Source organism: Salvelinus alpinus, chromosome 16 (assembly GCF_045679555.1).
Source record: "Salvelinus alpinus chromosome 16, SLU_Salpinus.1, whole genome shotgun sequence".
NCBI lineage: Eukaryota > Metazoa > Chordata > Actinopteri > Salmoniformes > Salmonidae > Salvelinus > Salvelinus alpinus.
Genome location: NC_092101.1, coordinates 32339657 through 32359671, shown reverse-complemented (window position 1 = coordinate 32359671; position 20015 = coordinate 32339657). Strand labels below are relative to the sequence as shown.

Below are 20015 nucleotides of genomic sequence, written 5' to 3'. Positions count from 1 at the left end.
AGCAGGGTGAACAGTCAATGACTTGGGGGGCTGGAGTCCTTGGCAATTTTTCTGGCCTGATATAGAGGTCCTGGATGGCAGGGAGCTCGCCCTGAGTGATGTACTGGACTATCCAGTAGCGCTTTGCGGTCGATGGTGGTGCATTTGCCATACCAAGCCGGGATGCAGCCAGTCAAGATGCTTTCGATGGTGCAGCTGTACAACTTTCTGAGGATCCGACACCCCATGCCAAATATTTTCAGCCTCCTGAGGAGAAAGAGGACTGTTGTGCTCTCTTCACAACTGTCCGGGTATGTGTGGACCATGTTAAGTCCTTATTGATGTGGATGCCAAGGAATTTAAAGCTCTGAACCAGCTCCACAACAGCCCTGTCTATGTGGACAGGGACGTGTTCTCCCTTCCTTCTCCTGTAGTCCACGATTAGCTCCTTGGTCTTATTGACATTGAGAGAAAGGTTGTTGTCATGGCACCACACTTCCAAGTCTCTGACCTCCTCCCTGTAGGCTGTCTCATCGCCGTCGGTGATCAGGCCTACCACCATCATGTTGTCACCAAACTTGATGATGGTGTTGGAGTTGTGCGTGGCCATGCAGTCATGGGTGAACAAGGAGTACAGCAGGGAACTTGAGGGGCCCCCATGTTGAGGGTCAGCCTGGTGGTGTTGTTGCCTACCCTTACCACCTGGGGCTGTCCCGTCAGGAAGTCCGGGATCCAGTTACAGAAGTAGGTATTCAGTCCCATGGTCCCCAGCTTGCAGATGAGCTTGTAGGGGATTATGGTGTTGAAAGCTGAGCTGTAGTCTATGAACAGCATTCTTACATAGTTATTTCCCCTCTTGTCCAGGTGGGAGAGGGCAGTGTGAAGTGCAACTAGATTGCGTCATCTGTGGATCTGTTAAGGCGGAATGCAAATTGGAGTGGGTCCAGGGTGTCTAGGAAAGTACAGGCCAGGTTGACAGAGTACATGAGCTTGGTCATATGTAGTACACTAAATAATAGGATGCCATTTGTGACAGAGTGGATCTGTGAGAAGGGATTAGCTCCCTCACATTATACAGCACGGAACACTGCGGAACTAATGAGGAATTCTGGTAGAAATCTGACACATTAGACTAAGTCCCACCATTGATCAGGCCTTCGATGTGTGTGTGTGTGATCGTGTGTGTGTGTGATCGTGTGTGTGTTTGATCGAGCGTGCGTATGACCCTTCACCACTATGGGCAGTAGTACATTTGTCATGGGTTTTCCTTCCATGAAGAAACCTAACAAATGTAAAATGGTTCTTTGACTTTTACTCTGTCAAGATATGAAAGTATGTGAAATACTCTCACACTTTCATTGTGGGTTGTGGTCACGCTGGCTTTTGAAGCTGACAGGGTCGTTTTTACTGTTCCATACAGTCAGACAAAGGAAATGGAACTTTAGCAGAGGTAGAGATTACTGTAAATGCTGCTGACTAGAAGAGAAAAAGCACCCACTTTGATCTCTATAAAATGACTTTCATGACACAGACTGGTTTAAAATATGGTCAGATTGCTCTGTCTGTACTGAGGGACGAGCATCACATAGGAGTGACTCCACCTGTCGGAAGAAAATGACTGTATACTGTATGTCATATTTAATATTCCATATGACTAATATAAACCTGTATTTACCTTTCTTTCAGACGCCAGATACCATCAGTCTGAGCCCCAACACAGAGAGGCTGATGGAGGTGTCTAGGACCCCTAAGCACCACCTCCCGTCTGGCTCTCAGGCCTTGATCAAGTGGGCAGAGGATCATGGTTACGGACCGGTCACCACCTACACCCACACACCTGTAGCTAACACCTTTAACCTGAGGCTCAGGGAGCCAGGTGAGAAACATCCCGGCTTCTATAATTCTGTTTTTAGACAACTGATTGTGTTGTTGGTGCCCCCCCCAAGAGTGACATGCTCGCATCCCCTGATCTCTGGAAACAGTTTACGATTCTTTATAGAAAATATTAGATCCCAGATTGACAGTAGCCGACACCATAACAGCATTTCTGGTCAGGAGGCACTAAAGGCAACCGCTCTGAGACTGTCTACTGCTTCCTTTTGCTCCTTTGAGCAAATATCCTTTAATTCCCTCCTTGATACTGTAGCTCACATGAAGACCTCCTCCTGCCTCTTAGAAGTGATCCCTACTAGACTACGTAAAGAAGTTATGCCTAATGTTGGCCTCAACATTATGTCTATTGTAAATTGCGCCATGAACTCCGGCTCCTTTCCAAAAACAGCTCTGGTCCAACCTCTCCTTAAAGACAATCTAGACCCCTCCTCACTGAGTAATTATAGACCTCTAAATGTCCTTTTTTATCCAAGATTTTTAGAAGTTGTTTTCATGCAATTGGTGGCTTATTTGAGTATGAATAACTTATTTGAAAAATTCCAGTCGGGCTTCCACTAGGCTTGGGCGGTATACCGGGGTATTTGGAAGTAGCCACGGGATGGTTTTCAATACTGTCACCATTGAAACTACTTATTTTAAGTTTTTCAATAAATGTTAATATTTGTAGCTTATTTTTGAGTAAATACCTGCAGTCAAATTGTGCAATATATTAGGAGATAAAGCAGATTGCATTCCTCATTTCACCTGTCACATTATTTTACATTATTAAGAATCGTACCTTACTTCCCCAGAACAGTTGAGACAGTCAAGTGTTTGTTTGTAAATATCACAACGGGAGAAAGCAGGAGCAGGTGAGTCCAGCTGTGTATTGACAGGGGCTCGTTTTATATTGAAAGCCAACGGTGTCTTTTGCTTCACTAGTGATCAGAGATGTGCAGCTATAGTTTTGCTTCACAGAAAAAACAATAGTGCAACAAATTTGGCAGAAAATAGCTTCATTTTCATCAGATGACAATAGAAGCACAACACTATTTGGCTGGCAACCACAAAAGTAAATGAGCTTACAATGAAAAAGCACTTTTTTTTTGCAAAAACGATGCATGGCCATCATATTTCTAATGTTTATCATAGAAAGAATGTAGCCAGCTAAATTTCCTAATGTTTTGCTTAAAGTTCATCTCATAGCGCTGTCTGCTGATAGAATGCCCGTTCGTGAAGTCTCATCCAAGTGGAGAAGTGCAGCTTGAAGCACAAAATTAGTCTGGTGTCGAGCAGAAATTCCAGTAAGAAGCATTTTAGATCTGCTTTCCAAAACGCAGCAAAATATTTCTTATGCGTTTCATATTTTGTTCCTGCATGAAAAAACACAGAATTCTGCATTAACTAGCAAGTTGAATTAAGGGTTGCGTCATCTAAGTAAGTGGCTGAATTAACAAAGTCAAAGCCCTATGGATGAGTTATCTGTAGGCTGTTTTGATTTCCTTGCTTTTTTTATCCTCTCTGTTCTCGGTCCGTCTGCTCCTCCCCCATCTTCTCCAAGCAGAGCAGGCAGGCAGGCCAGTTGCCCTAGTGACTCCAGATTCCACACACACAGCCTGTACACACTGCTCCAGAGTACTGTTCAGACAAGCATGCGTCAAAACTTTGAGTCTCTCATTCACATTCGCTTGTAAATGTCCAAACTCACCAAAAATGACATTCGGTAGCTCCTACCTATATATGTATAACTTTATGAGCTGGATTGCCTGTCTTTGCAATAAGTTTATTTTTGTTTGCGTTCCTTAGCATATTTAGCTAGCAGCCTCCATGGAAATGTGTTATTACTTATTCTAATTTTGTTAGCATTCTGGTAATAGACGCCCATAGGGCTTTTTGTTTTGTTTATTTTGGCGCCCCCTTGTGTACCAAGCTAGTAATACCGTAAATCCTGGGATTTACGCCCAACCCTACAAGTGACCTAAGCGACTTTGAGCGTGGTATGATTGTCGGTGCCAGGCACGCCGGTTCCAGTATCTCAGAAACAGCCGGCCTCCTGGGCTTTTCATGCATGACAGTGTCTAGGGTTTACAGAGAATGGTGAGACAAACAAAAAACATCCAGTCAGCAGCAGTCTTGTGGGCAAAAACAGCTTGTTGATGATAGGTCGAAGAAGATTGGCAAGAATCGTGCAAGCTAACAGGCGGGCCACAAACAGGCAAATAACGGTGGTGTGCAGAATGGCATCTCGGAACGCACAACTCATCAGTCCTTGTCATGGATGGGCTATTGCAGCAGAAGACCACACCAGGTTCCACTCCTATCAGCTAAAAACAAGAAGAAGCAGCTCCAGTGGGCACGCGATCACCAACACTGGACAATTGAGGAGTGGAAAAACATCACCTGGTCCGACGAATCCCGGTTCCTGTTGTGTCACGCTGATGGTAGCCAGGATTTGGCGTAAACAGCATGAGTCCATGGCACCATCCTGCCTAGTGTCAATGGTACAGGCTGGTTGGTGTAATGGTGTGAGGAATATTTTGCTGACACATATTAGGTCCCTTGATAGCAATTGAGCCACGTTTGAATGCCACACCTTGTAGAATCCATTCCCTGAAGAATTCAGGCTGTTCTGGAGGCAAAGGGGGGTCCGACCCGGTACTAGATGGGTGTAACTAATAAAGTGGTCATTGAAAGTGTATGTTTACTATAATGAAAATAATAGATAATGCATGACAAATAGACATAGACATTTAAGAAAGATATCTACTGTGTAAATAAATTATGCTAATAATAATAATACATTTTATATGTAAGCGCTTGTTATAAAAGTATAAATCATTGATTTTTCAACCACATACCATTGACATCCAATTTTAACTGTCCTTATAAAGACAATAGTCTGAAACTCAAGTATGCTAACTCTGAGCCAATTTAGTTTCAATGTTCTGTTCTGTTTGTGCTCTGTGCAATCTCCATGCCTTTAAAATCACCAGATGAGGCCTTTGTGTGTGTGTGTGTGTGCGTGTGCATTCGTGCTTGTGCATTCGTGCATCTGTGTGTGTGACTAAAAAGTGTCACACACACTTCACTTACAGATGTGGTGGATCCCCTGGATGCCATGTTCCCTCCAGAACTCTCCATCTTACGGGACACCAACCCCATCCTCTCTGGTGGTCAGGGTGGTGCTGCCCCACACTCCGGTGGCCTGCCCTTCACCTTCCCCTTCCCCCCGCTCATGGAGCAGGGCCTGCCCTACCTGTCCCTGCCCCCCTCCCCGGATGACCGGCTGGGAGGGGAGCAGGGTGGGGAGCCTGAGGAGCAGCAGGGGACCCTCAGTGTTGGTCTCAGTGTTCAGTGTGAGGAGAGCAGGATAGTGGTCTGCATCGACCGAGAGACTCTGCAGGTGAGGAGATACTTTAGTCCGCCAACTGGTTTATCAATCTGACTAAATGTCTGCCTCCATTGTGTCAAAAATGTACGAAAGGCAGTTGTGGAATTCATACTTTTCATGCTTGATTTAACTGTATGATTATTTCTCTTTAATACTGACTGGCACTGACTTGAATCAACAGTGTATAGTGTGTTTGCTACTGTGTGTGTGTCTGTACTTGTGTGCTACCATTGGGCACTGTGAAGCAGGCCCAACACAATAGACAACATCACAGTGTAGTAAAACCGACACACTGCAATTAGGTATAATTATGGTTAGAGTTGGACTATCCTGTGGTTTTATTTAACATCACACAGAGAAGTAGTCTGTGCTGTCGAATGGCATAGTGACGTCTAATGCCTCACTAGTGTAGTGCCATGTGTCTCAGTCAGCTCTACTGATCGTTTTGAGATGATCATTGATCATGATTTAAATTTTATTGCAAAGATTATAGATTACATTGACATTATATAATTAAAAAAATACTTTCAATATTTACATTGTCAATGTAATAATTACATTGTCTCTTTCCTCAGGCCAACGGTTACGCTAATGTCAACCTGACTCTTCAAGACCCAGAATGCAAAGCAACGGTCAACTCCACCCACTACACATTGGTGACCCCATTGGAGGGCTGTCAGACCACCAAGTACCCCATGCACCCCGGTCCTATGGTCCTCTACATCAACTCAGTGAGTAGCACATTTAGCAAATTAGCATCTATAACAACTCATTGAAGGCAGGTTTCCTGGACCCTAGCCTACCACATGTTACCATACTCCAAAATCTTGTAAAGCCTGGAAATGGAGGGTGCCCAGACCCTAATAAGCATACCCCTGGACTAAAATGCATCTCCATTTAAAATACTTTCAGTCCAAGACTTGGCTTGGTCTGTGTCTGGAAACTAGCCCTATATGAGTACTGTATTCACATATTTAAATAGAACAATTATAGGACATCTATGGCTGTATCCCCCAACCCTATCCTGTTACTCTGAACAGTGGTAATCCATTATCTCTATGTGCATGGGAGGAACAGCTAGGGGCAGCTTGGGCTAAATCAGGACAACACTATGAATTGCTGTGGGAAGTAGGGGTGCTGAGGGGGCTTCCCACCCCTTGATAAATCAACATATAAATAAATAAAATACCCCCTGCAAAATTTGTGAACTAGGCCTTTATTACTCCTGGATAATTCTTATTTTTTTCTCTTCTTAGATACAAAGATAACTTCAGTTCCCTATGGTCAAAATAAAGTATTCTTCATTTAGCTGTTTCGCAATACATCAAAGCCCCATGTCCTTGTATGGTCCTTGTTTGTTCCATCCTACGAATAAGCATTTTTTATTTATTAGGCTTGGGCGGTATCCAGATTGTCATACCGGCCTTGTGCCATCCCGGGATATTTGGTCATACCAGCATTGAACACAAGGGGAGCTATTTTCAAACCCCACTGAGCCTCTGTAGTCCAAAGGTTAGCAATGCTAACCCATAGAGAGTGCTAACTAAATGCTAACAAGCACATTGCAAACATTTTATACAGTCTCTGACCTAAACTATTTGCAGGACAGACATCCCAGCTCATACATTTTTACAAGTAACTAAAAACTGCTACTCACAGTTTGCTGCACAAAACACACATTAGACAGCAAGGATCTTGATCCAGTAGGGGATTCTCAGCTGTTACAAAGCGAAGCTTGATTTTGGAAGACGCTAACCACTTAGCGAGATAGCTAACTAGCTACTAAATTAGCAAACCCAATGCACAGTTAAAAATATATAGCTGGGAAACATTTAGTTGTGAATTCCACACTGAAACTAGATCACCGGGCACATGCTGCACAACAGTTAGTGACTCACAAGGTTCTGGTCTCTCGTTGTTGTGCGCTTGTAAACAAACACCACGTGACTGGGAACTACCAGTAAGCTTCATAATGAAAAATTATGTGACAGGTAAACTGAAGAACGGAATCTTCTTTATCTCCTAACGTATTGCACAAGTTGACTGCAGGTATTTACTTAAAAAGTAGCTACAAATATTCTAATTTATAAAAATAAAATAAAAATTCAACGGTATTGAAAAAACATCCTGTGGCTATTTCCAAATTTCCCTGGTATATGGTATACCGCCCAAGCCTACTATTTACTATATAGTGCATTAGAGCCTTGGTCAAAAGTAGTGCAATATATAGGGAATAGGGTGCCATTTGGGATGCATCCTTAGACTAGAGACTACACTGGAGGGTCAACACGTGTGAAATAAGCACCAGTAGGAATAAACTAAATGGCAATAATTTACCTCATTTAGTCCTTGTCCTCTAGCCCTAACTCACCTCTGACCCTGTGAACGTCTGAAGTACACAGAGTGGGCTTCCGGTGTTTCTTTCCTGTGGAGAAAATGAAATATATGCTTCACAGGGTTCTTTCTACCTGATAGAGCTCTCAGCTCTGGACTGTTGATCTCTGGACGTTCCCACATTTTAATTTCAGCTCATCTGTTTGAAGAATGTTTTGGCAGCTAGATTCAGACCAGAGCCGCATCACTGGTGTCCTGAGTAGGGTTGCAAAGGGAGGGTATATTACTGGAAACTTATATTACTGGAAACCAGTAAACTACCAGAATTTTGGTATCTTTGAAGGATTTTATGTAATCTATCACAAGACATCTAGTGGCCCTTTTGGGTACGGTTCTGTAATAATCTTTGGCCCTCTGTGTGGCCTTATCACATGTAAAACTTATGAATTGATTGAATAAGATGATTTTAAAAAACGATATAAAATCCTATATGTTTAAAAAATATATATATTTATGTTATTATGTCAATATGTATTTGTTTCAGTGTTTTGCCATCAAACTGGTTATGAAAAAGTCAATAGTTAGTAGAGTTAATTGAAAATGCCATGCTTTTTTCATTAATTAGGCTATTTTCTCTTGAACCATGTACTAGAAACTCATGAACAATATGGACACAGATATAAAAAAGGAATATTCTATATTATTATAAATGTTTTTAAGTTATTCAAATATACATTACCAAAGTTACGATAGATTGCCATATTTTCTGTTAATTACCTAAATTACCGGTAGCTTTGCAACACTAGTCCTGAGCCCCTGAATGAAACACACCATTCACACACAGAACATTATTTTAAAATAGTTTGGCGCCAATCACTGGTAAAGTTTCCTGGTGTGTGTCTCAAAAGGCACCATATTCCCTATATAGTGCACTGTTTTTTTTACCAAAGCCCTGACAAAAGTAGTGCACTATATATGTCATTTGAGATGCACCCTTAAAACATGATTTGGCGCCAATAGCTGGGAACATGTCCTGTTCACCTTGTGAATATATCTGAACTATGTTCAATGATTCAATGATCAACTCCCCTGTGTGGCTGACGTACAGATTCTAAAAAGTCAAGCTGAACCTGTTCAATGTGGGTGTGTCCCAAATGGCACCCTAGCTATATAGTACACTACTTTAGAACAGGCTGTGTTCAACTCCCCTGTGGTTGACATCCAGATCCTGATAAGTCACGATGAGCCTAAGGATGGGAGTGGTGTTCCCCTGGATTACGATGATCTAGAGTCCGGAGACGTTACTTTCCCTTGGGAGACAGAGGCGCTGGAGAGGGCTGCTTTCCTGGAGCCCACCACAGGGCCTGATCACAGGTCATCCATTCTGGTAAGACATCTATAATATAAGATAATATAGATTCTATATGATTCTCTCTCAGGACCAGAACACAGGTCCTCCATTCTGGTAAGACATCTATAATATCGATTCTATATGATTCTCTCTCAGGACCAGAACACAGGTCCTCCATTCTGGTAAGACATCTATAATATAGATTCTATATGATTCTCTCTCATGACCAAAATACAGGTCATCCATTCTGGTACGACATCTATAATATAAGATGATATAGATTCTACATGATTTTCTCTCAGGACCAGCACACAGGTCCTCCATTCTGGTAAGACATCTATAATATAGATTCTATATGATTCTCTCTCAGGACCAGAACACAGGTCCTCCATTCTGGTAAGACATCTAGCTACACAGGGCCAGCTACAGGCATAAGCGGTCGCTTGTTTTTTCCCCCAACTTCTATAAAACTGCAAAGATGTCTCTCCACCCAATGGCAAAATGGGTAGTATTGCAGGAAATTAACTTTAAAACTAATTTTTTTCTCTCAGCCATGAAATGGGGCTGGAGCACTAATATGTTTTACCGGGACGTGGGGGCCCCCCAACCAGATCTCACTTAGGGCCCCCAAATGGCAAGAGCCAGTCCTGTAGCTACATGACTCTCCGTTTGTTTGTTTTTCATACATTTGGTCTCCCTCGAACAAGAGGTTGGTTTTCAAACTCAAGGGAGTTTACCCTGGTTAATGAACCCTAAATGAAAAAGGAATTAAGAGAGTAGCATTGCATGACAGGGCCTGCCTGGGGTTGAGAGAGTTGGGAGTCAAGACCAGACCACTGATCATCAATAAATAACATAGTACCTCCGCCTGAATCCTGTCCAGATGGTTGAAACTCCATCTCCCAGAGTCCCTCAGTGCTAGTAAAGACTCATCTGGCTTCTTAGGAGGATGGAAGACTCCAACTCTCACCGTCTACTCCCCACATTATCTTTATGTCTTGAACTTCTTCTGACCTGAACGTTTTGGGAAATCTGCTATCACGCTTTCCCTTTCATCTACAAAGTCTCTTTCCTTTCTCTCTCTGTGTCTCTATAGCCATACTCTTTACCCATGCACACTCTTCCTCTCTCATCTTTGTCTCCTCCTGCCTGTATCTCTGTGTCCCTCAGTGATATTGCTGTGATGAAACACTTGACACGCTCCTAGCTGTGAAGGCCAGGTAGTGTGAGCGCCAGGGCGAGGGTGAGCGCCAGGTAATTTGAGGGCCAGGTAATTTGAGGGCCAGGTAATGTGAGGGCCAGGTAATGTGAGGGCCAGGTAATGTGAGGGCCAGGGTAAGGGCCAGGGTATGTTAGAACTATGATTATGTTGTGATTTGCTCTTCTCTTCTTCACCCCTCCAGTTCAACTGTTTGGATTGGCTCTTCTCTCCTTCTCCCTCCAGTTCAGCTGTTTTGACTGGCTTTCTCTCCTCTCTCCTTCTCTCTCCAGTTCAACTGCACCTACAGGAAGAACCAGGACACTCTAGGAGGATCAGGATCATCAGGATCGTTCCCTCGTATTGCCCCGGCAGCAAAGGAACCGCTCAGCACCGACGTCATGTTCAACATGGAGCTGTACAACACCCATCTCTTCCGTTATCCGTCTACCCAGGCCTTCCATACCGTCTCCAGAAAGAAACAGGTCTTTGTAGAGGTAAACGAAGCAGTGAAATACTATAAACTGTATTAAATATATTTAAGTAGTACATTGTGTCTGTTATATTTTTAGTCTGTGTGTGATTCGCTCAGATGAATATAATTAGTAGGCTAGTATCCAGATGCTGGGACATGTGAGTTGGAGCGATTTCACAAGAGCCAGGATTGTCTGTGTGTATATGTCTGTGTCTCTGTCTCTCTTAATATGAGGCCTGTCAAAACAACAGTGAGGACTGTTCTGTGTGTACACTGGTCTTGTCCACTTTCATCTGTTAGTGTTTTAGCTTCCACAGGGTCCGTTGATATTTGGTCTGGGTCGGAAGGATATAAAGTTAACATATCGTCTTTCTGCTGTTAACTACCCCTCCCAGCCATCATCTCTGTCTTAAGTGTCCTGGCACATACAGTACTGTATTACATTTAGAATTCTCCCCATAGACCTTATCTTCTATTTATTCTGCCTGGAAAGTCCAGAATGTACCTTGCTAATAGCACTGAAAAGTAATTACTAAGAAGGTCCTATCGGGGGGTTGTGTAAGATAAGTTTGAGATCCACACAGTGAGGCTCTTTGAAGTGTTGATTTATGGAGGTATTTGAGGAGGACGGCTGCTCTGACAGTGTGGCCTCAGAGAGACATCAGCAACAAGTCACAAAGAGCTCTGTGTGTGGGGCCATGGGGCCTAGTCCTTAGCCCCTTTCTAGCCCTTTCTCTCCCACCTCCACACCTCTCACACTGGGCTGAGATCTGCCATGCCCTGCCCTAGCCCCCGAGGCTACAGCCCAAACTAAGCTGTAAAGGAAACTGCTGTTGTGCAACAAGTGTGTCATAACTTGTGTTACTCATAGGTCAGGTCACAGCCTGCATGTACAGTGCTCACTGGGTTTTCACTAGTCGCTGCCAACCATGAGCTGTCCTTTGAACGCAGTGTGTGTGTGTGCGTGCCTGTGTGCGTGTTTGTGTGTACGTGCCTGCGTGCGTACATGTGTGCTTTTGACTGGGCAAGCTTTTTGACAACCTTGGCATGTCGATGGCACAGCCAGAAAACAGTAAAACACATGTAGATCTTTCAGAGAAAAGGGAGAGAGAAAGCAGCAGGGGGATAATAAGTCATGTTACGTCCCAAATGGCACCCTATTTCAGGGTCCATAGGTTTCTGGTCGAAAGTAGTGCACTATATGGGGAATAGGGTGCCATTTGGGATGCAGCCCATAACTCAGGGAAATGCCTTGTGGTCTGCCGAAGGAAAGATCCTCTTAAAACGTTTGAAGGGACTGAAATCCACAGGATTTGTGATTCTTGGACCTGATAGCACTCTGATAGTGTTCCTTTAGCTTGTTCTCTGTGTTAAAACAAATAGTCAGCTCCTGGACTGACAGAGTGTACAGACATTTGCCAAGATGGTGTTCTTCACACAACTTTGCAGAGCGAAACAGATAGTTTGTCAATTCAACGACGTCGATGAGAGGATTCGTAAATAGAATCATCTGACATCTTTAGAGGCTGTATCAATCTTATAACCTCCATCTTGCTTACACATTATAAACTGGACAATATTTTGGCACATGAGTTGATTGTTTTTGTGAAAAATGACACAATGTTTAACAAAATGTTTTGTTTAACACAAAAATCTTTGATCTTGATTTTTTTAAATGTATTTCTCCTGTCAGATTGGAGCCTTCAAAGTCGACCCAGATCTTGGCTTCATGATCCAGACCTGCTTCATCTCTGCCAACTCAAACCCCAACATCGCGTCAGACTATACCCTGATCGAGAATATCTGCCCTACAGACGACACCGTCAAATACTACAGTCAGAGAGACCTACCTATCTCCCACTCCCAGGCCGACAGGAAGAGGTTCAGCTTCACCTTCAACTCACACTTCAATGGATCGTTGCTCTTCCTGCACTGTGAAATGTCCGTTTGCTCTAAGAGACCCCACAATAACCAGGGACTGGCAATGGTATGTTTGAGTTTTTTTCCATATTTGTATTATTTCTTGAGTTACTTGACATCCTTGGCTCCTATAGTCCCAGTCTATTAGCTAGAGCGTCACGGCCCCGCCCACCTGTGAGGAAAACAACCTGTGGTTACTTTGGTTTCCCTATTGGCTTACAGAACGCAATTTTCTTGTTGTCTACATGTTTTAGTCAATTTCAAAACTACATTTAAGAAAAGTACAACATCTAAAGATTGCTTTTCAACATTGAATGCTCCCGAGCGTTCTCACTACTTAGAAAAACGTAATACATGCCCCTTTTCATGACAGTCCTAGGAGCCACGCGAGTGCTAGCTAGCTACTGACTGGAACATTAAGCTAGCCAAGACCACAACACAAACAGATTATACAGCTACAAGTAGTGAGTGTAATTACACTCAGACTAAACACGTTAAATGTCTTACCTGTGATGAAATGTTTTCCACACACATACAGGGCCTTCAGAAAGTATTCATACCCCTTGACTTATTCCACAGTTTGTTGTCTTACAGCCTGAATTCAAAATGTATAAAAAAATATTAAAAAATCTCACCCATCTACACACAATACCCCATAATGGCAAAGTGTTTTTAGAGATTTTTGCACATTTTTTCAAAATGAAATACAGAAATATATCATTTTTGTATTCAGACCCCAGAGACAATGCATGTTACAATCACCTTTGGCAACAATTACAGCTGTGAGTCTTTCTGGGTAAGTCTCTAAAAGCTTTGCACACCTCGATTATATAATATTTGCACGTTATTCTTCAAAAAATTATTCAAGCTCTGTCAAGTTGGTTGTTGATTGCTAGACAGCCATGTTCAAGGTCCTAAATGTTCAAGCCAACTAGGCCACTCAGGAACATTCAATGCCGTCTTGGTAATCAACTCCAGTGTATATTTGGCTTTATGCTTTAGGTTATTGTCCTGCTGAAAGGTGCATTTTCCTCCCAGCATCTGTTGAAAAGCAGACTGAACCAGGTTTTCCTCTAGGATTTTGCCTGTGCTAAGCTAAAATAATAGTTTTTTATTTTTTAAACTGCATAGTCCTTGCCAATTACAAGCTTACTCATAACATGATGCAGCGACCACCATGCTTGAAAATATGAAGAGTGGTACTTAGTGATGTGTTGTGTTGGATTTACCCCAAACAAAATAATTTGTATGCAATTTTGTGAAACTGTGCTGTTTCACAAAAGTTCTGAACCTATATACATTTTACGGACACAGTATATTTTCCATTAGTTATCTTGTTGTTTTTAGTCGCACCCTTCAGCTCCACTCAACCCCTCCCATCTATCTTTAAACACCATCCATTTTTTTTTTTTTTGCCATATATTTTTCAACTATGCTGTGATGTTTCACCTGGACCTGCGACCAAAAACAAGCTACATATGGACAGTACCAAAACAAATGATCTATTGATTCTGTCTCTTCGCAGCCAAATATGCAGAGCTGGGATGGTTGTATCCCCCATATATATAACATTCTATTGGTTGCAAGAATTTTATGTAATAATTTAGATTGAAAAGGTTTTCAATTCGGCTTCGTTTTGCGTATCTGTTCATAAACCATGTGCCATGGAATCGGTACATCAAACATCTCTTCCCAACTATTTTGCAATCTATAAATCAAATCAAATTTGTATTGGTCACATACACATGGTTAGCAGATGTTAATGCGAGTGTAGCGAAATGCTTGTGCTTCTAGTTCCAACTGTGCAGTAATATCTAACAAGTAATCTAACAATTCCTCAACAACTACGTAATACACACAAATCTAAAGGGGTAAATGAGAATGTGTACATATAAAGTATATGGATGAGCGATGGCCGAGCGACATAGGCAAGGTGCAGTAGATGGTATAAAATACAGTATATACATGTGATATGAGTAATGTAAGATATCTAAACATTATTAAAGTGGCATTATTTAAAGTGGCATTGTTTAACGTGACCAGTGATCCATTTATTAAAGTGGCCAGTGATTCGGTCTCAATAGAGTATATACATGAGATATGAGTAATGTAAGATATGTAGACATTAAAGTGAGAGGTTATAATCTGAATAAACGGAAAAGGGCCATTCTTGAACATGGGATGAGACATTCTTTCTAATCTACTATAGGAACCAGTTTGAATTTAAGTATAACTTTTATATGACTGAAGTCTTTAGTGAGAGGTCTAATTCTTTAATATTTAATCATTTCTGCCCTCCGGATTCATCGCCATAAATCGGCCCGTTTAATTTTTGTCTGGCTTGCCGTTCCAAATCAAATATAATATTTTTGGCTTATATCATTAGAAAAACTGGTTGCTAGGTGTAGGCTAGACCATAAGCAAATAGGTGACATGGAATATGACTAAAGAATTAGTCAAGAATTAGTCATTATGACATCAGGGTGATTTTTCAACAAATAGACAGGTATTTTCCTTTCCATGATAGCAAGATCTTATCTATTTTTGATAACTTTCTATTGTAATGTATTGTAGTGAGATCATTTCTTTCTTTTGGGATATGAATACTGAGTATGTGGAAAAAAACTAATATTTTTGCTTTTTTTTCAGTTTTACTTCAGTGCCTTATTGCAAACGGGATGCATGTTTTGTAATAATTGTATTCTGTTCAGGCTTCCTTCATTTCACCCTGTCATTTAGGTTAGTATTGTGGATAAACTACAATGTTGTTGATCCATCCTCAGTTTTCTCCTATCACAGCAATTAAACTCTGTAACTGTTTAAAAGTCACCATTGGCCTCATGGTGAAATCCCTGAGCAGTGTCCTTCCTCTCCAACAACTGAGTTAAGAAGGACACCTGTATCTTTGTAGTGACTGGGTGTACCATCCAAAGTACAATTAATAACTTCACCATGCTCAAAGGGATATTCAAAGTCTGCTTTATTTTTTATTTTTTTTAATCATGTTAAACACTTTTATTGCACACAGAGTGAGTGCAACTTATTATGTGACTTGTTAAGCATCTTTTACTCCTGAACCTATTTAGGCTTGCCATAACAAAGGGGTTGAAAACTTATTGACATTTCAGCTTTACATTTTTTATTAAAGACCCTGGTCTTTCACGGGGCATGTGTAGTCCAGAGCCTGGCTGTGCCACTGCTAGACCAAACTACTGCATTGCCAGTGGTACATACTGGAACATCTACCTCTTTCAAAGCCTTACATGCAGTAACCCAGACTTAACTGGCATGACCTGAATCTGTGGTCTATGCAATGATTCATACATTTCATGGTAGGTTGAAGAGTACTCTGTGTAAGTTAAGTTTACAGTGTGACTGGGCAGTCCAGCCATTCAGAAGGTCTGTGCTCCAGTTTGCAGACTTGGCACGAGCTAGGCCTGCTGCACCATCTGTCAGTCTCAATCCATTCTGAACCAGAGCAGGAAGCATACATCCACTTCAGATTTCCTAAGTAACCATCTGTAGACCCAAAACAAGCCAACAAGTCAAGTGTCATTTTCACTTTCCCCTCTCCTCACCGTACCAGAATCCCCCTCTCTCTCTCTTGCCTTTAGTCCCCCTCTCTCTCTTTCTCGCTCTCTCTCTCTCTTTATCTGTCTCTCCCTCTCTCTCACACGCATTCTCTCTTGCATTTAGTCCTGTCTCTCTCAATTCAATTTGCTTCAATTTAAGGGGCTTTATTGGCAAACATATGTTAACATTGCCAAAGCAAGTGAAATAGACAATAAACAAAAGTGAAATAAACAATAAAAATGTACAGTAAACATTACACTCACAAAAGTTCCAAAATAATAAATATTATGTCTTTATACAGTGTTGTAATGATGTGCAAATAGTTAAAGTACAAAAGGGAACATAAATAAACATAAATATAGGTTGTATTTACAATGGTGTTTGTTCCTCACTGTTCTCTCTCTCACGTGCTTTCTTTCTCTCTGTATCTCTCTCTCTCTCCTTTTTTCACTCCCCTCTTTTTCTCTCGTTCTCTCTCTCTCTCCCTCCATCTCTGCTAAGTCATTCCACTTTCATAACCTTTTCTAAGCAGTTCTTTCTGCTTAGTGCTCACCCAGCCGCCCTCTATTTGGGTCTCAGAGGGTATTTTACATTAAAATGTCCTGTCAGTCAGGCTGGGTCTCTATGCTGACTCACGCCAGAGCAGCGCTGCAGCTGATTATTTACATTATGGTTAGGATAGGGATCAGGGGAAGGAACATGAGTTTTGACTAGGTATGATTTCTTGGAAAATGATACGTGTGGTCAAAGATCAAAAGGCATGCTTGGTCTTGGGTAAAGGTGTAGAGATTTGATTATTGATTGGTCTTATAAACTGCTTTTGTCATATGAATGAAAAGCATGTAACAGTCTCATGGCTGATAAGCAAATCATACGAAAAACAGTTTATTTTAATAGGAAACTCCATGTGTTATGAAATTAATGAAATTCATTAAACATTAATGAAAGTAATATACTGTATGAAATTTTTTCACATGGTGTATGAATGAATTATCTTGGATCTCTCAGTGGTCTCATTGTGATTGTGTTTCTCTCCATGCAGTGTATCCAACCGGACGAGGCTTGTACGTCTGTCAACGGAGAGATCATCCTAGCCATGATGATGAACACCAGGACTTCTACCAAGACCCTAGTGGTGGTGGATGAACATGACACAGAGGAGGAGGAACCTGGTGAGTGGACTAACGCTATCCTACTGTACAGTCCTCATATCCAATGTAATCTCTATGATGAACCAGCTTATCCAAAATATATGAGGATGGCATGTAAGAACTACTTCAAAGTACTCATTCCATCTTTCCCTCCTTCCCTTCTTCCCTCCCTCCCTATACATCAGAGACAGTCTAATCTTACTGTAGTCTCACGAGACGTACTGGAAGTCTTGTGCTGGCTGGCTAACATTTATATGAATGTCTGTGGAGAGAGACTCGTCTAACTGAGACATCCTGTATGCGCAGCCTGCTTAACTAAGACACATGTAAAGAGATAGAACTGTTTTGAGGTCATTGAAGAAGGACAGGAAGACAGAGAGAGTAAATCAGAGAACAGTCTGGGTGGCAGAAAGGACGTCCCAAAATGAACCTCAGTTCTGCAGAAAGAGAGGAGACACATTGCAGAGCGCATCCTTCCATCCCCCTGCATCTGGAGTTTATTAGCTTGTGTGTGTGTGAGAGGTTGATTGGAGCAGTCGAGCATAGCTGGGGTATGGGTGGCTTGCTGCCCCAGATGAGGCCCCAGCCATGTTCTATCACAGTTCTACCAAGCAGTACTTTGCGAAAGGAGTGGAAAAAGACGAGTCATCCACATCCATCCAGCAGAGAGCTCCAGTTGTTTTCACTTAGAAGCTTCTCTGTGGCCTCCCCTTCCCGGTAAAGAAAGGAGGGAGAAGTGGTCTTCTTGCTATGGTTTGGGAGAATATCCAGAGCTTGAGGCCCCCTCATCGCTGCATTAGCAAATCACTTATTCAGTCAGTCAGTTGTTCTCTTCTCTGGGGCTCAGAGGGCTGGGATTGTGTGTGTGTGTGTGATCAGAGAATGGGTGGGGCAGACTGGAGAGGCCCCAGGACCACAGAGGCCCGGGGGTGTCCTACATCTCATTATACTCATTATGATCTAGATGGGACTGTTTTCACATTCTAATCAGCATCCCCATATGGGGGGATTACATCAACAAGTGGACTGTTGTCGGTGGGTGTGATGAGTAAACCCCTATTGACCCACAAGTTTGCGTCCCAAATGGCACCATATTCCCTATGGGCCATGGTAAAAGTAGTGCACTATAAAGGGAATAGGCTGCAATTTAGGACACAGTACTTGTCTTTCATGTCTAATCATACTGTATTAATCACTAAGGGCTGGCATTGTGCCCAGAGTAAATGAAGCATGGCAAACAGTAGTGGGGACCTGAGGAGTGTTTACTACACTTGATTTGACCTATGTTGACAAAGGAGGTCAACCTATGTTGACCCCAGGGCCTAAACATTGGGTACAGACTCAGGCTACATCAGAATTGGCACCCTATTCCCTATATAGTGCACTACTTTTGACCAGAGCCCTAACGGAATAGGGTGCCACTTGATTTGACTGTGAGCACCACTCCTCTGCGGGTCTGAATATTAGGCTCTGACTGAGATGTTGTAATCGAGGGATATATCTTTCATTGATGATGTTTGGAAATAAAGAACCTCAACAACCTCAGCTGCTTTTAGCTATTGATGATCAGAGACCCATAAGGATGGAGTAATCACCCAAGTGGGCTCTGAGTATGCAGTATATGCCAAACCTAGCCTACTGTAACCAAGCCAACCTTGGCAGTGGTGTGTTGTGTTCCTGCCAATACCAGTACTTATGCCAGGCAGGGCTGTGGATTTGTTTCCCGTGGCAAAGGGATATTAAGTAAGCACATAAAGCCTAATGGAAAAAAATACAGCTGGGCTCAGATACCATGCTTTTAATACAAAGGTATCTCTTATGCTGAGATGGCAAAGACAACAAGCAGTATTTTCAAGCAACCGGAGTCCCGTACTGGACAGTATCCAATGAGTTCAGCTTGATCTCCAAATCAAAGAGGGACGTTTGTAGGTAGTTTGTTGCACAACAGCCTCAAAGCTCAGCCATCAAAGTTAGATATACTGCCTCACAGCATAAATAAATTGTCACCCTTTTTACTGAACTGTGAACTGTAAGTAAAGCTAACAGAAGGGACAGTAGTAATGTTGAGTAAGTAAGTACTGGTAAGAATGTTGAGCTATCAAAAGAAGTCTCTGCACACTTGAATCAGATGCAGGTTCAGTGCTAAGCTTCAGATGCGAGTTATAATGTGCTAAGCTTTCAGTCAACAACCAACTTCGTCAGAGCACCACCATTTTGAATCCCCTGTTGCGTATCTCCCTATGCTTTTCTTTTGAAGTGGACTTGTTTACAGTACAGTAATTATATAACACATAACATTTTCTGACTGAATTCCTGTTATCTGACTGACTGCCTGTAAATTGTGCAACCAAGTCAACTGGCATATGGTTTATCTGAGTAAAGGCCTCAAATGTCAAGGATCTCACATGGACTCCATTAGTCATTTCTACACACTTTGGGGATTTGGATTAGGGGTCAAGGGTCAGATGTTAAGATAAACAAGGCACCATGCCACTAAAGGACTGTTCTTCTGTTCTATTATGTGAACAGCAAACTCTGGGCGAAAAATGACGTTGACTCTATTGAGGTGCTATCGGTTCAGGGTCGACTGTGTCTAGAGCATACGGAGATGAGAACGTCGACTTGCCTTTAGTTTCCTCTTTCTCTCTCTTTTTCTCCCTCTCTCTCTCTTTTTCTCCCTCTCTCTCTTTCTCTCTCACTCAGTCACTCAGTCACTCAGTCACTCAGTCACTCACTTAGCACAGCTGAGATCTTTAAGAAAACTGAATAAG

General features: G+C 42.2%; 1 protein-coding gene across 1 annotated transcript in view; it reads left to right on the top strand.

The window, feature by feature from the left end:
- The window catches only part of LOC139541385 (transforming growth factor beta receptor type 3-like), a 172466-nt gene that overhangs the window by 137639 nt on the left and 14812 nt on the right, over positions 1-20015 (top strand). The window contains exons 8-14 of the mRNA XM_071345985.1: positions 1666-1855; positions 4947-5254; positions 5818-5973; positions 8802-8963; positions 10419-10622; positions 12294-12587; positions 17136-17265. Of these exons, the coding sequence (XP_071202086.1) occupies positions 1666-1855; positions 4947-5254; positions 5818-5973; positions 8802-8963; positions 10419-10622; positions 12294-12587; positions 17136-17265 (1444 nt within the window). The remainder of the gene's footprint in view (positions 1-1665; positions 1856-4946; positions 5255-5817; positions 5974-8801; positions 8964-10418; positions 10623-12293; positions 12588-17135; positions 17266-20015) is intronic.